This window comes from Eupeodes corollae, chromosome 2, assembly GCF_945859685.1.
Source record: "Eupeodes corollae chromosome 2, idEupCoro1.1, whole genome shotgun sequence".
NCBI classification, from domain to species: domain Eukaryota; kingdom Metazoa; phylum Arthropoda; class Insecta; order Diptera; family Syrphidae; genus Eupeodes; species Eupeodes corollae.
In genome coordinates this window covers 95,707,582-95,722,858 of record NC_079148.1, presented here as the reverse complement: position 1 = coordinate 95,722,858, position 15,277 = coordinate 95,707,582, and the positions used below count along the sequence as shown (strand labels likewise).

The 15,277-nt window shown below is 37.0% G+C and overlaps 1 protein-coding gene across 4 annotated transcripts in view; it reads left to right on the top strand.

The window, feature by feature from the left end:
• Positions 1-15,277, top strand: part of LOC129945466 (homeobox protein caupolican) — a 252,581-nt gene that overhangs the window by 229,624 nt on the left and 7,680 nt on the right. For all 4 annotated transcript variants that reach the window (XM_056055238.1, XM_056055240.1, XM_056055241.1 and 1 more), the window contains exon 3: positions 8,516-8,622. In XM_056055238.1, the coding sequence (XP_055911213.1) occupies positions 8,516-8,622 (107 nt within the window). The remainder of the gene's footprint in view (positions 1-8,515; positions 8,623-15,277) is intronic.

Here is a 15,277-nt window from a genome sequence, read left to right as displayed (position 1 = left end):
GTACCTGTGGCATGGTGGTTAGTGCGTTGGACTGTCATGCCAGAGGTCTTGGGTTCGATCCCTGCCTGTGCCATCTAAAGTCTTTTCACGGGTACTGCCTCTTGTGAGGAATTGACAAATTCTCCAAGAGTAACTCTTGTCATGAAAAAGTGCTTTCTCAAATTAGCCGTTCAGATTCGGCATACAAATTGTAGGTCCCCTCCATTCCTGACAACATTACTCGTACACAGGAATGGTTGAGAGTTGTAAGTCACTAGGCCCTAGTTCCCATCGGACTGTTGCGCCACCCAATTTATTTAGTGAAAAACCTTGGGTTATTTTTTAATAAATAAAAATAAAACTTTTTGCTGAAAAACCTTAGTTTTCAGCAATTTTTTTAACACTTTCTTTACTGATTATAAAAATTGATTTTTATGAAAAGCTATAGGAAAGTTTTTCAAAAACAAACATACAATTTAGAAAAATGTATGAAATCTTTATTTGAATCGATAGTACGGTCCATATAATTTAATGTTTGATTATTATTTTATTTTGACCTTGACTACGCCTCAAATGGTCCATCCGCTTAGTCTTATTTTGGCATACTCTTTCCAACGCTTAGGCCGGTATCTCACGAATAAATGCTTCAATGTTGTCTTTCAATGCGTCAATTGAAGCGGGTTTGTCTATATAGACAAGAGTTTTAACATAGCCCCACAAAAAATAGCCTAAAAAAATAGTTGAATCACGCGATCAAGGCGGTCAATTGACCGGTCCTTAATGTGAAATACAATGTCCACCTTGTGGCATATAGCACCGTCGTCTTGAAACCACATGTCTTGCAAGTCAACCTCTTGCATTTTGGATATCATCTCAAGGTAGCGCTCACCATTCTCAGTTACGTTACGATTCGATCATCTTTGAAGAAGTACGGTCCAATGATGCCACCGCCCATAAAACGCACCAAACTGTGACTTTTTCTGAATGCTTTGGTAGCTCTTCCATTGCTTCTGGCTGATATTCACTCCAAAATCGACAATTCTGCTTATTTACGTACCCATTGAGCCAAAAATGAGCTTCATCGCTGAACACAATTTGTCGGTAAAATAGTGGATCTTTGGCTAACTTACCAAGAGCCCATTCACCAAAAATTTTACGTAGAGTAGATTGTTCGGCTTCAATTCTTTCACCAGCTGTATTTTGAAAGGCATCACACCTAAATCTTTCAGCAAAATTGTCCAAGTTGTTGAGCAACAGAGGCCCAGTTTTTGCAAACGGTAACGAATCGATAAGTGATGGACAACATTAACACTGGCTGATTTACCTGCGATATTTTCTTCAGTTCCCACTCTTCGCGGACCTGGGCCTCAACCAACATGCGTCTCCAACCAGCTTGGTCCCTAGCTAACTGTCTCCAGTTTCGCACGCCAAGTTGGTTGAGGTCCTCTCTCACCTGGGTGCGCCACCTGAGTCGCGGTCTTCCTCTACTGCGCCGTCCCTCGGGATTGGATTCCGTGCCAGCTGAGTCGCGGTCTTCCTCTACTGCGCCGTCCCTCGGGATTGGATTCGAAGACCTTCCGGGCTGGAGCGTTGATGTCCATCCACTCTACATGACCTAGCCATCTAAGCCGTTGGACTTTAATTCTGCTAACTAGGTCAGTGTCGCTGTACAGCCAATACACATCGTCGTTATATCTTCTCCTCCATTCTCCATCTATGCGTATGGGGCCAAAAATCACCCGAAGAATTTTTCTCTCGAAGCATCCTAAGACCCTCTCATCTTTCTTTGAAAGGGTCCAGGCCTCAGCGCTATAAATGAGAACCGGGATGATGAGTGCCTTATAGATGGTGATTTTAGATGCTCGAGAGAGGTCTTTACTTCTCAATTGCCTTCTAAGTCGAAAGAAGCAGCGATTTGCAAGAGTTATTCTTCGTTTGATTTCACCTCTGGTGTCGTTGTCTGTGTTAATAGAGGTGCCTAGGTAGACAAAGTCCTTAACTACCACAAAGTTATAGCTGTCCATGGTGACGTTTTCTCCAAGACGTCGTCGTTCAGTGTCCTTTTTTGATGACAGCATATACTTGGTCTTGCCCTCATTGACCACTATCTTCCAATTATGTCAATATCATCTGCGTATCCGAGCAATTGGATGGACCTTTGGAAGATTGTGCCTCTAGTGTTGACGGCTGAGTTTTGCACAATTCTTTCCAGAACGATGTTGAAGAAGTCGCATGACAGTGCGTCGCCTTGTCTAAAACCTTTATTTTTAGGTTTTAGGTTTCTTAACAGAGCACGCTTTTTAATAATACAATTCAAAAATTTGCAATGGTTGACCAAACTGAAGATGTTTGACAGTCAAACAAAACACGAAACGTGCGTCAGCTGTTTAAACCAGTATTGCCAAAATAGCTACAAAATCACCCTTTATTTTTAAATCAATTACCCAACAATAAATCCACCATTTGTTTAAATTTGTCTTCCTATGAAATAAACACAAACAAATCTATAAAAATTTACCATAGTTGAATTTAACCTCTGTTTGTGAGGTTAGTTCCTTAGAAGATAAAAAAAATACTTCGTTATTGCTGAAACTTTCGGTTTAAAGTATAAATAAAACAAAACTGCTATCTCCTTAAAAAAAAAGAAAAACAAAACAAGCCTTATTTCTTAAAGGTTAAAAATTATAACTTAACCAAAACTTCATAATGATCATCATCAGACTTCCTCTTAAGCTATTTTAAAAACCTCGAACAATGAACATGCTTGCATTTCTTGCCATTATTATCATTGCTAATCCCTTTTAATAAACAGACTCCCAAAATCTTATTTAAAACTACCGAAAAACAAACCTGAAGAGTCTCAATTTGCACATAAAATTCGCCACATCCTCCTTATTAAACCATAAGTCCGTTTGTTTGTTTTCATCCGGCAGAACAAATTTCTAAATTAATTTAATTAACCATATCAAAAAAAAAATAAAACAATGCTTACACGAGAAATAAGAAATATAATTTGTGTCAAATTGTTTTTCTTCTTAGTAAAAAAAAAATATCAACAACTCTTAACCTTTTTCTCTGACCTCGGCAAAGACAAAAGAAAAACAAAATAAATAAACTTATGTTACGATAACAATAAAAAAATAAATCAAAATCATTTTTAATAATAATAATAATGTATGACATACTGTTGAGCAAGAAGTAAAAACATCGTTTAACTGATAAGGTCTTTTGACGAAGATCACGATGATGATGATGAAGATGCTTATTCATCTTCCTCAAGACCTCACACATCGCTGTATCTCTCTTAAAAAAAAAAAAGTATAAAACACAAATTTATAAGAAAACAAACAAGAACACAAAAATAAAAAAATAATCAATTTGCAAGAAATCTAACGTTGAAAGCTGAATTTCAAAAATGATAACCACAAGTCGACTTTTGCGTAACACTAGGTTCAATGATTTTATGTACTCGTATAAGCTTGTAGATGGAACTCTTATATAGTTTCCAGGCTAGTGATAGAGAAAAATATCGAAAACATTTTTGCCCACGTTTTAGTTTTTAAGGTATAGTCTTTTATAGATGAAGACCAAAAACAAAAACAACAACAAGGAAATCTGGAAAATAATAAATTCTCCATTATCGTTAATCCATAAGCAATTTATGTAGTTTTTGGCAGCTGTAACTACGTATATAGACGCGATCTGTACCAATGTTGTGCTGCTATGTATTCTAGGGGGCAAACTGCTACTGCAACAGCGAGCGTCCAGCAGCATCTCGACACACGGTAACCGTGATCGTAGCGCACACACAAATTCAAATCACGCAATATCGGCCATAAAAGTGTAGCTCGGAGTACAAAAGATATCGTGTGCACACGCCAGATTTAACAACAAGAAGCAGCAGCAGCGTCCAATCGACCGCGGATATTGGACTATGGATTGGATATATGCTAAAGCGCATGGATTATAGAGCGAACCGCCCGAAGACGAGGTACTGAATATATTGTGAACACTGAACGCGCCTGACCAAACCAGGTCGACCAGTATATCATTTTATTTATGCGTTTCTATATTCATCGGAACATGTTGGTGAAAATTATTGTGCGAACATGTGAACAGGAGCCAATAAACAACATCCCAGAGCCGAACGAGATAAATTCTCGCTTGTTGCGCTGCGATAGATACAGATACAACACTACGTGTACCTATCTTTTCTGTATAGGTATATATTGGCTGGGATGTGAAGACCGGCCAACCCAACATGTAGGTTCTCCACCCGATACCTCCGACTTTTGCGGAGAAAGAAACTACCTTTTGCTTATGCTATGTTTCTGCTGCTTCTGATGGCTGATGGCTGATATGGTTATAGTGTTCTTTGGCCGGAAGTTACCCAGGAGCGAAGTTGTGGTGGTAGTGGTGGCAGTCAGTAAGGCGACTGACAATCAACAACAGCTTTGCGTCGTCTCGTCGTCGACCGACTGACTGACTGACTGAACTGCGACGACGCAACGTCGACGACGACGATCACAGTACTTATACGTGCGTTGGAATTATTGATGCCCAACGACCATGCTGGCAACACAGCCAGCCCAACCAGAAGGTAACCATTTGGAGCCACACCATCATCGCTGCTGCTGCGGTAACAATGCGTAATCAGCTATAAGAGATGCGTCCAGATCCAGACTTTACCAACGGATGGTTGTTGTTGGATTTTTGTAATTCTAGATAGGTGCGATTTGCAAAATGTCATGTTCGCCATTGTTGTTGAGACCATAATTTGTGAGGATAGGGTTGCAAACTGCATATATAGGTTCTACAACGCATCAAGAGTTAACTTCACGACTTGACTGTGACTGCAATGCGCTTTATGCATAGATAGGTATACAGCTTGTGTAGATATGTATATGTGGATCATCTTGTGTTTTTAAGTTGAACACAATATCTGATTGAATTTTTGTTGCTGTTGTTGTTTTTTAAAAAAACTTTTTTTCATTTGTTCACATTTTGTAATCGTACATACAACATCATTTTTATTCTCATTCTTATAGCTGTCAATTGTCATTACAAGTCTCACTGATTATAGCTTGGTTTCGATTAAAATGACAACAACAGCAAAAATATATATAATAAACTTGTACTTGTTTCCATTCAGATTGAGATAACATGCAAAATTGCGCGTTAGACAAAACGTCAATCGAGCGATCTATAGAAGCCATGGATCAACTTCAACTTTAATATAGGTACACCATCATCAACATCATCATTATCTAGCTGTAGAGTATCTTATAGGTTTTATGTATAAATTTACAACACCATGGAAGTGTCAAATAGCCAATATTTGTGTAGTATAATTTTTTTTGTTTTTTCATTATCTTGTCTGAGCAATCATTTTTATTTTTTATATTATAATTAGCATGTCATATTAACTGTGAATAACGAGAAGTAAAACACAATATAAAACATGGATTATTCGATATGGTTATATATATTTTTTTATAATAATTATATTCATATGTCTATATGAAGCTTTATATTATATTCAAAAGTGGTGATGATGGGCTTTTTTATTATCTTGAATTTAAAACAAAAAAAAAATACAAACGAAATGACAAAACACAGAGAAACCTATAATGTACATAATTTTGGTTTAAGGGTCATTGGAGTTTTGACAATTTTCGATTCAGATAAATGATGAAATTTTAAGTATTTTTAAGTGATATTTTGATTGATCTTAATTTTAATATTGTACAAATGATTGATGTGATGGTGATATAGCCTGAACACGAATATGCAATTTTGAGAGAAAATACAAAAAATGATGCTTTGACAGTTGATCCTATACACTAATTAAGTTTGAGTATGTAACTTTAAAAATTATTCCCCGACTTGTAAAAGATTTCAAAAAAGTTCACTTGTTAATGTACAGTTCCTATCTTGTACTATAAACATTTATGTAGAAATAAGTGCATATATCTTAACTTTCGAACTTTAAATTTCGTAGATTCTGGCTCAGTTTTAGTCTTGAAGTCCGTAGTTTCTATTAGCTTATGTAAGTTCTAAGCTTTCGAAGGGAAATATTTCTAATATAGTATCATTCATCATTCTGATAAACAATTTAGTTCATTACAAACTTTGGGCAGTGGAGATTTCCTCTGCGTAGGCTTACAAAAAAAATCTTAACAGTGTCGAATCGTATGATATTGGTGAGCGCTTGAAGTTGTCAAAGTTGTCCAAGTTGTCAATATTAGATTATTATTATTAACCCTTTAAATCAAGTTAAACATGCAACTAATATTATAACACTAAATGCGAACCTGGGCCCCAATCAATGTGCGTCTCCAGCCAGCTAGGTGTCTTCAGTTTCGCACACTAAGTTGGTTGAGCTCATCTCCCACCTTTGTGCGCCTCCTGAGTCGCAATCTTTCTTTACTGCGCTGTGTTAAGAGTTATATTCTTTTAACCACGTCATGTCAGTGTCAATGTCGATCAACTCTTCATCCATGCAGACGGAACCAAAGATCAATCGAAAATATGTTTCTCGAAGCATCCTAAGACGCCCTCAGCTAAGCTTAACAGCTTTTAAATAGCAGCACTGTCAAATTGAAACTACAGTATAAATATCCCTATACAAACAATTCCTAAAGGACAAACATTTGGAACAATGGAGGTGTACAAAAAATAATGAGAACTAATCATTTAAAAAAATAACATCATCAGGAGTTTTGACCTACATCTCACCGTGAGCGCAAGCTTGAGCGCCCATACAATAAGCCAAGCTTTATCAGTGCAGTGCAGTGCACTTTCAATGAGTGACATTTTTCCTCCTGTATTTGAAAGCGTAAACTATTCCATGCTACGAATCTTCTTTCACACTCGTTGCTAGGGTACTAAAAGATCTTGACTTTCACAAATTCGCTGGTCCGGATAGTATCCCCGCCATTGTTCTGAAGAGGTGTTCTTCAACGCTGCCAAAACCACTGCGTAAGCTTTTCCATCAGTCCTTTTTTATTGGTCTTTTTCCGAGTGGATGGAAAACTGCATTTGACCAGCCTGTCCTTAAAAAAGGCGAATCCTCCTCCCCATTTAATCCAATCGCACTTACCCCCTTCTCTTTGCTCCTTTATTTCCAAGGTCATAGAAACACTGATCAATTTTCAGCTTAAGAAATATCTTAAAGAACGGAAGCTTCTTAATGACCGGCCGTTTGACTTTCGTTGCAATAGGTCCACTGTTGATTTCATGGTTTATCTTATCGAACAGTAGAAATAATCCTTACATCGTTTTGGAGAAAGTAAGAATATTGGACTTAATATTTCTAAGGCATTTGATAGAGTTTGGCATCAAGCTCTCTTATCGAAAATGCGTGCTTTTGGTATTGATGAATCTCTTCTTTTTTGGGTTAGAAATTAAATTTAGGACTGTTCAATTCAAGTAGTATTGGATGGGTTCAAATCTGATATTTACAAAATAAACGCTGGTGTGCCCCAGGGCTCCGTTTTGTCTCCGACACTTTTCCTTATTTTATAAATGATCTTTTGTCTGAAACTTCTAACCCACTACATTGTTTCGCTGATGACAGTACCTCAGCTTTTTATATTCGTTTCTAGGGTCTCATCCTTGTTCTTCGGATGTGGACTACGAACGGCAGCGTATGATAAGCTCATTAAATTCTGATCTTGACAGCATTGTTCAATGGGGATTCAAAAACCGTGGAAAATTCAATGCTTCGAAAACTCAATGCTGTCTCCTGTCACAAAAGCGTAACCCTCCCCCAATGTCATTATCCATGGGTGGTACTTGCATCGAGGAGATTAAACAACTATCAGTCCTAGTTATGTGCATCACAAACCACTTGTTGTGGAGTGATCAGATATTTGGTATCGCCAAAAATGCTGCTAAGTCTTTAGGTTTTCTCCTACGATGCAAGAAGTTTTTTACCCCTTTTGATCTGGCTATAATTTTCAAATCTTTTATTCGTCCTAAACTCGAGTATAACTCTCATATTTGGGCTGGAGCCCCAATAACGTACCTGAGTCTTTCAAATAGAATTGAAAAAAGAGCTCTAAAGATGATAGAAGATCGTTTTCTCTCTGAGGGATTTGCTTCTCTTGAACACCTCAAGGTCTCATGTCTGTCATTGCTTTATCGTTATTTTTATAAACAATGCTCTAGCGAAATTGCCAGTTGCATTCCACCCCTTAAACAATTCAACCGTAATACCCGTACTGCTAGGAATGTTTATTACTTTACCATTGAATCCAATTTCGGACGTACTGTTAAGCACAGAGATTCTTTCTTTAGCCGCACTTCGCGAATGTGGAATACATTAAATAACTCAATATTTCCCACTTATTACAATGTGCATCAATTATAAAGGTATTCATGACCCCTTTAAGGCGCGGACAATTTAAAAAAAAGTAAAAAGTAAGTGCATAAACCCCATCTTATACTTTTACTTTAAATAAATATACCAACTTGCATTGCGATACAAAAATTTATATTTTATATTTTATTTTTCATTTTCTTTTTTTTTTAGGCTGGACTGGATCTTAAAGAAAATCTAGTCGGAGGTGGAGCGCCTTGGCCATATCCCTCTGTGTATCATCCTTATGACGCTGCTTTTGCTGGCTACCCTTTTAATAGGTAAGTCTAATAAATTATAATTTATTTATTATATTTGTATAAAATATGTGCATACCTAAAAAAAACTATATATTCAATGGAAAATAATTCTATTGCCCAAGTGAGAAAATATGTCAACTGACACACTATTCAAGCGTCATTCAATTTAACGCGTTATGAATATAAAAACATTCTGACGCATTTTAGCATCAACAAAAAATAATGTAAAAATTGTTTTCTTATAATTTTTTTTTCTTAAGAATTAAAAAAAAATTAACAATATAATATGACTGAATAAATTGCATATTGAGACAACAAAAACAACAACAACAAAAAAGTATCTACTTAAATTCTCTATACCAATCCATGCGCCTAATTACCATTGAATTTAAATACAGTCACGACAACGCATGCATGTTGCTGACTTGCATAAATTACGACTTCACATACGCACTTTGACGCTATCAACAAAAAAAAAGACTTAAAACATGATTTGCAGGATTCCCTTTTGCGATAAAAAAACGAACTTATACGAATGGACTTTGACATATAAAAAAGGAAACACAAAAAATGTACATTACCAAAAACAAACAGACTTCGTTCACTTTTAGAAAGTTGGTATAGGTACCCAATATATACAATATACATAGATACATATACATTATGTTTCTGATCTTTTAAACTAAAAACAAACATAATGGCGCCATTCTATTAGACCACGATCATCTCTCAGCCAGCACACGAACTAAGTAGGATAAAAAGCGACATCTTCTAGTGAATCATTGTAATTTTAATTTTATAACCGCCCGCTCTCAGTATAAGCTCACGCAAAACAAGATCAACGAGGCGGGCGGCGCAAGGCGAAAAGACGGAAAGGCAGGCGGCGGCGACACACGATCTTCTTTTACCATCTGCTGGAGGTCTTTTTCGTGTCGAATTCCTTACAAAATATTCTCTCGAATCGGATATGTCACGACAAAACAGAGAAACATCAATAATTAGAGATCCAAACAAGATGATTTGTGAGCGTTGAATTGATCCGATTGTGGGTCCATCCATATACAACTCTGATCCATCTTTTTCCCCTACATATATACCTCGTAGATATACTTTTGTGTATATACTGATGATGGCAGTAGAACAACATCATCGATTTTAGCCAACTTAAAAAAATGTATGTTTGTACAATGGAACTTGTGATTTATGGTATCTGACAGATACATCTGGTTAAGCGAGAGCCGAGAGAGAGAGAGGCTGATGATGTCGCTGCGTTGGAGATTAATTGGATGTATTAACTTTGTGCTATCGATTTGATTCAATGTAGGTTTGCCTAGGAAAGGATTTATTGCGCTATCCCTTTTTTTTTTTTTTTTTTTTGCAATTTTGTATCTGCTTTCGTTTTAAGGCGAATACCTAGGAACTGTGTTGAATTAACAGACGTAGAGCAATGTGTAGAACATGTTATGCGAGATTGATATCGTGTCAAAATAGTATTTTTTGAATCTCGTTTCAAGATAGAAACACATCCTTATTCTGTGTTGATTTATGTTGCAAAAAACTTGAACAGCTATAATGGCCAAGAACCGATATATGAAGAAGCCCTCTATTGGCTTTAAATTGGTTCACAGTTTTGTTAATTTTTTAAAAATTCCAAATTAATTCTCCTGGGAATGAGAACTTTTATATCAAAAAAAGGTTTAAAAGTATCAGACCCAAGGAAAACGTTTGGTTTGATGCGGGCCGTTGCTATAAAGCCAACCGTACTGAGGAAAGCCGGAAAAAGTTCAAACAAGCCAGGAAGGCCTGCAACGCCTATATTCGAAGGACCAAATTTTTACATGACCAAAATTTACGGCAAAAAATACTGCAATGCCCCAAAGGCAGTAAAAATGTTTGGTCATTTGTGAAAAAACATGAGGAATTCTTCTTCGGTTCCTACGCTCGTTGTCAATGACACTCCTTTTGTTAGCTCTTTAGAGAAAGCTTATCTCTTTGCTAGGCAGTTCGCCGCCAATTCTACGCTGGCAGGAAGTGTTATGACTCCGCCTGTACTTGAGCGAGTTAGTGATTCTATGGGACCAATCTTTTTTCGTACTAGTACTGTGGCAAGAGACCTAAGAGATCTAAACACACATAAATCCGCTGGTCCGGATAGTATCCCCGCTATTGTTCTGAAGAATTGTTCTTCAACGCTGGCAAAACCACTGCGTAAGCTTTTTCATCTGTGTTACTCCTCAGGTCTCGTTCCGAGCGGATGGAAAGTGGCATTTGTCCAGCCTATTCCCAAAAAAGGCGAATCTTCCTCAACCTCCAATAACCGACCGATAACACTAACGTCCCTTCTTTCCAAGGTCCTGGAAACGCTGATTAATTATCAGCTCAAGAAATATCTTGAAGATCGAAAGCTTCTTAATGACCGGCAATACGGCTTTCGTAGCAATAGGTCCACTGGTGATCTCATGGTTCATCTCACCGAACAGTGGAGCAAATCTTTACATCGTTTTGGAGAAAGTAAGATTATTGCACTTGATATTTCAAAAGCATTTGATAGGGTTTGGCATCAGGCTCTCTTATCGAAAATGCGTGCTTTCGGTTTTCATGAATCCCTGCTTCATTGGATTAGTAATTACCTTTCAGATCGTTCAATACACGTAGTGTTGGATGGATTCAAGTCTGAAAACCATAAAATAAATGCTGGTGTGCCCCAGGGCTCTGCTTTATATCCAACACTCTTTCTCATTTTTATTAATGATCTTTTGTCTGCAACTTCTAATCCCATACATTGTTTCGCTGACGATAGTACTCTTAGCTTATCATATTCGTTTTCAGACTCACATCCCTCTTCTTCAGATGTGGAACTGCATAGACAAAATATCATAAGCTTATTAAATTCCGACCTAAACAGCATTGTTCAATGGGGATTAAAAAACCCAATGCTGTCTTGTATTGTTAAAGCGAGATGTACCCCCATTGCCATTATCCATGGATGGCACCTGCATCAATGAGACTGAGCACCTCGATATTCTCGGTATGTGTGTCACTAACCACTTCTTGTGGAGTGATCACATACGCGATGTCGCCAAAAATGCCGCAAGGTGTTAGGGTTTTCTTAGGCGATGCAAGAAATATTTCACCCTTTCTGATCTGGATGTTATCTAGAAGACTTATATACGTCCAAAGCATAACTCCCATCTCTGGGCTGGTGCTCCTAAACTTACTTAAGCCTCTTGGATAGATGATAATATCATCATAAGATCATTTACTTCGCTTGAACATCGTCTTAAGGTCTCTTGTCTGACCCTTTTTTACCATTATTTTAAGAGCTTACGCTCTAGAGAAATAGCCAGTTGCATTCCTCCCCTTAAACAGTTCAACCGTAATACTCGCGCTTCTAGGAATGCTCATCAGTATACCCTCGAGCCCAACTTGGGTCTTATTGTCAAATACAGAGATTCGTTCTTTAGCCGTACTACGCGAATGTGGAATGCCTTACCACACCGTCTTTCCTAGTCATTGCAACATTCAGGAATTCAAAACCAATGTGCACCGACATCTCCTTTCAACCCCTCTCTCCTCTTCCTAGTGCTCACACTGTGCCTCTGCATAATAAGGGTAGTAATATCCCCTTGAGTGTGTGTTTACTCGTATTATAAATAAAAACTATATACATATTTAAGAAAAAATGGTAACTCAAAAAAGCCTCTAGCTGGTCTTCTTGTGTTTATGTATGGCGTCGACATATGTATATGAGCGAATGTCTTATATTTTTGTGCGGTTTTCTAAAGAATTGACTCATTCACTATCATAAAGAATTCCATCGCTAATTAAATCAGAAAAATCAATAACAACATTTTATAATAGCTTTGAAATACTAACATTAATGGTGGCTATAATAAGCTTTATCCATTTTTGTTTCATGTTTCACAGAACTGTTGGGTTTTTTTTTGTTTTATTGTTGTATATATTTTTTGTCGTCTGTTAAGCGTTTTAATTTCTTTGACATACCTAATAAAAGTCAAATCAAACCCAAAAAAACAATAACTTTATAAAACAGCATTTTTGATGCCCCTTTTATAGCTTTAGGCCACCCCGTAGACCGTAACGTACATATATAGAAACATTTATATACAACATACCATAAAACCATTAACAAAATAAAACATTTAAACACACTTTGAAACAATCAACGTTTACCAATAGCCGCTTATACATATTTTTTCATATATGGAGACATATTTCTGATGTTTAGTGTAGACTCAGACTTTTGTTTGGGACTCAAAAAAACAAGAAAAATAAACAAAAGTTTTCTCTCTCTTCATGGGACAACATTCAATTAAAACCATTTAACAGCAAATAATTTACCGAGAATTATTGTCCAGCTGAAAATGGCAGCTTTATAAGCTATGACGATGGCTAAGACCAACGACGACAAGCGACGTGACACATCGGACCAAAGGGAAGCATAAACCTCACCGAGAGAAAAAAAAATAATAATAAAACAAAAACAAAAGAATATCAAAATTTTAAAATCCACTCCTCGCGCCAAGGTGCTGACAACAATGACAACCGATTAAAGTTTATTTTATGCGCCTTTGTTTAGTAGGTTCTCCTTTATACACCCCTTCTTGTCGCTATACATCGCCTTTACCAGTTCTAACAATTTTTTTTGTTTGTATTAATTTGAGGGTAGAAGACAAAAAGTTATGAATTTATTTATGTAAATTAGTGACTGTGTGACGCGGACTGAGCAGGTGGGAGGCAGTAGCCGGCGGCGGCGGGGTGGTATACTCTGGCCAAAGTTGTAATAACAGCTTCCCGTCACGATTCCTTATGGCATTGTCCGACAGGCAAAAAGCCAATCAATCGTTTTGTACCTGTATACTTTCGTCTGTTCGTCGTCACCGTTCGTCATCGTCGTCGCCGTCACCATCGTCGACGTCTTTGTCGTTGTTGTAGTCGATAGTAATCACATTCTTGTCGGGATAGAGGTTGTGTATCACTTCACTCACGAGACGGTGCCGGTGAAAGGCAGTGTTGCCAACATATAAGAGTTATTTTCAAGTCCGTCAAATAGTATAAAATGCTAAAACCTTAAGATGCATTCACATCCTTAAACTTCTAGGTTAAACATCCTAAATCGTTCACATTTTAACCACTAACAAGCCTTTTATTGTGGGTTGACTTTTTGTAAGCTCTAAATTTGGATCTGACATTCAAAAGATACAACGGCAACTCTGTCAAAAATGTTTTTGTTTTTTCATTTTTGTTGCTTGTTTTGTTGTTCCTTTTTCCATGTCACATCTTTGCAGCCTACGCTTAACACGCTTGTTAAAATTCATCAATAATATTTTTATACAAAATTCGCACCTCTATGATGAGGCATCATACTTCATAATTTTCTGCCTTCAACAACCCCCTCAATTTTTTTAGTTGCATCAATAACTACATCATCAAACATAGCAACAACAACGACAACAACAACAACTGTCAATGCAGGTGTTGGATATCAATTTGTATATGTGGCGTTTCAGGTGGCAGCTAACTGGGTAAGTCAAGTCGCTTGCTGCGTCAGAAAGTTAGTTTGGTTCTGTTTGCTTTGGCTATATAAGTAAAGTATAGATACCTACCTATCCATCTATTCGTACCTATTGTGGAAAATGAGTTAACCTTTCATGTTGTGAATTTATAATTTGACAACTCCACACATTGTATTATAATGAATAAAAGTTCGTTGTTGCTGCTGCTGCTGCTGCTGCATGTGCGTTAAGATACAACAATCGATATCGCAACAGAAAATAATCAACAACAACAAAACAAACAAATTAGGCACCGCACATACGTGCGCGTATAAGTGTGTTAAGCTACACTGAAAGAAAGTCTTGAGCATACTTTGAATCCTAGAAGTTTTAAGCAGTTTTTATTTGTATGACTTGAAGGCATTCCTCGACTCTTATTATGTGGAAGCCAGATGGAATACCTTGTTACGTAAAACACCTTTTATATTTGAATTTAAATATATGTAAAGGGGGTATGTATCATGCCAGAAGTCTTGTGTTCAAACCCTGCTTGTAATATCTAAAGTTTCTTCATAGGTACTGCCTCTTGCGAGGAGTTGACAAATCTTTCAAGAGTAATTCTTGTCATGAAAAGTGCCGCCGGGTTCTGCTTAAAACTGTAGGTCCCTTCCATCCTTGTCAACATTGCACGTACGCAGGAAAGGTTGAGAGATGTAAGTCACTAGGCCCTAGTTCTCAACGGACTCTTGCACCAACTAAGTTATTTTTAAAAGGGGTTACAAAACTTTTTTTTTGTATTCTAAATTTATTGAATAACCCTCTTTTATTTAATGTAGTTTGTCAAGTTAAAAATGAGATTTTTAGAGTCAAGACAATTTAAACTGAGAAGCTTAGAAAGCAGCAGCAGTCCAATCCAAACCAAAACTGATTTTAAAATGTTATTAAGGTTAACCTTTTGCTTGTCTATAATATATTATATTAAAGACAAGCAATTATTGAATCCTTTGCAATCTGGATTTTGGTCTGGACATAGTTGTGTTTCAGCTTTACTCAACTCAATGCATCTGATGACATAAGACATGACAATTAATTTACAACTGTGATAACCTTACTTGACTTTTAAAAGGCATTTGACTGTGTAAACCATGATCTTCTCTGGG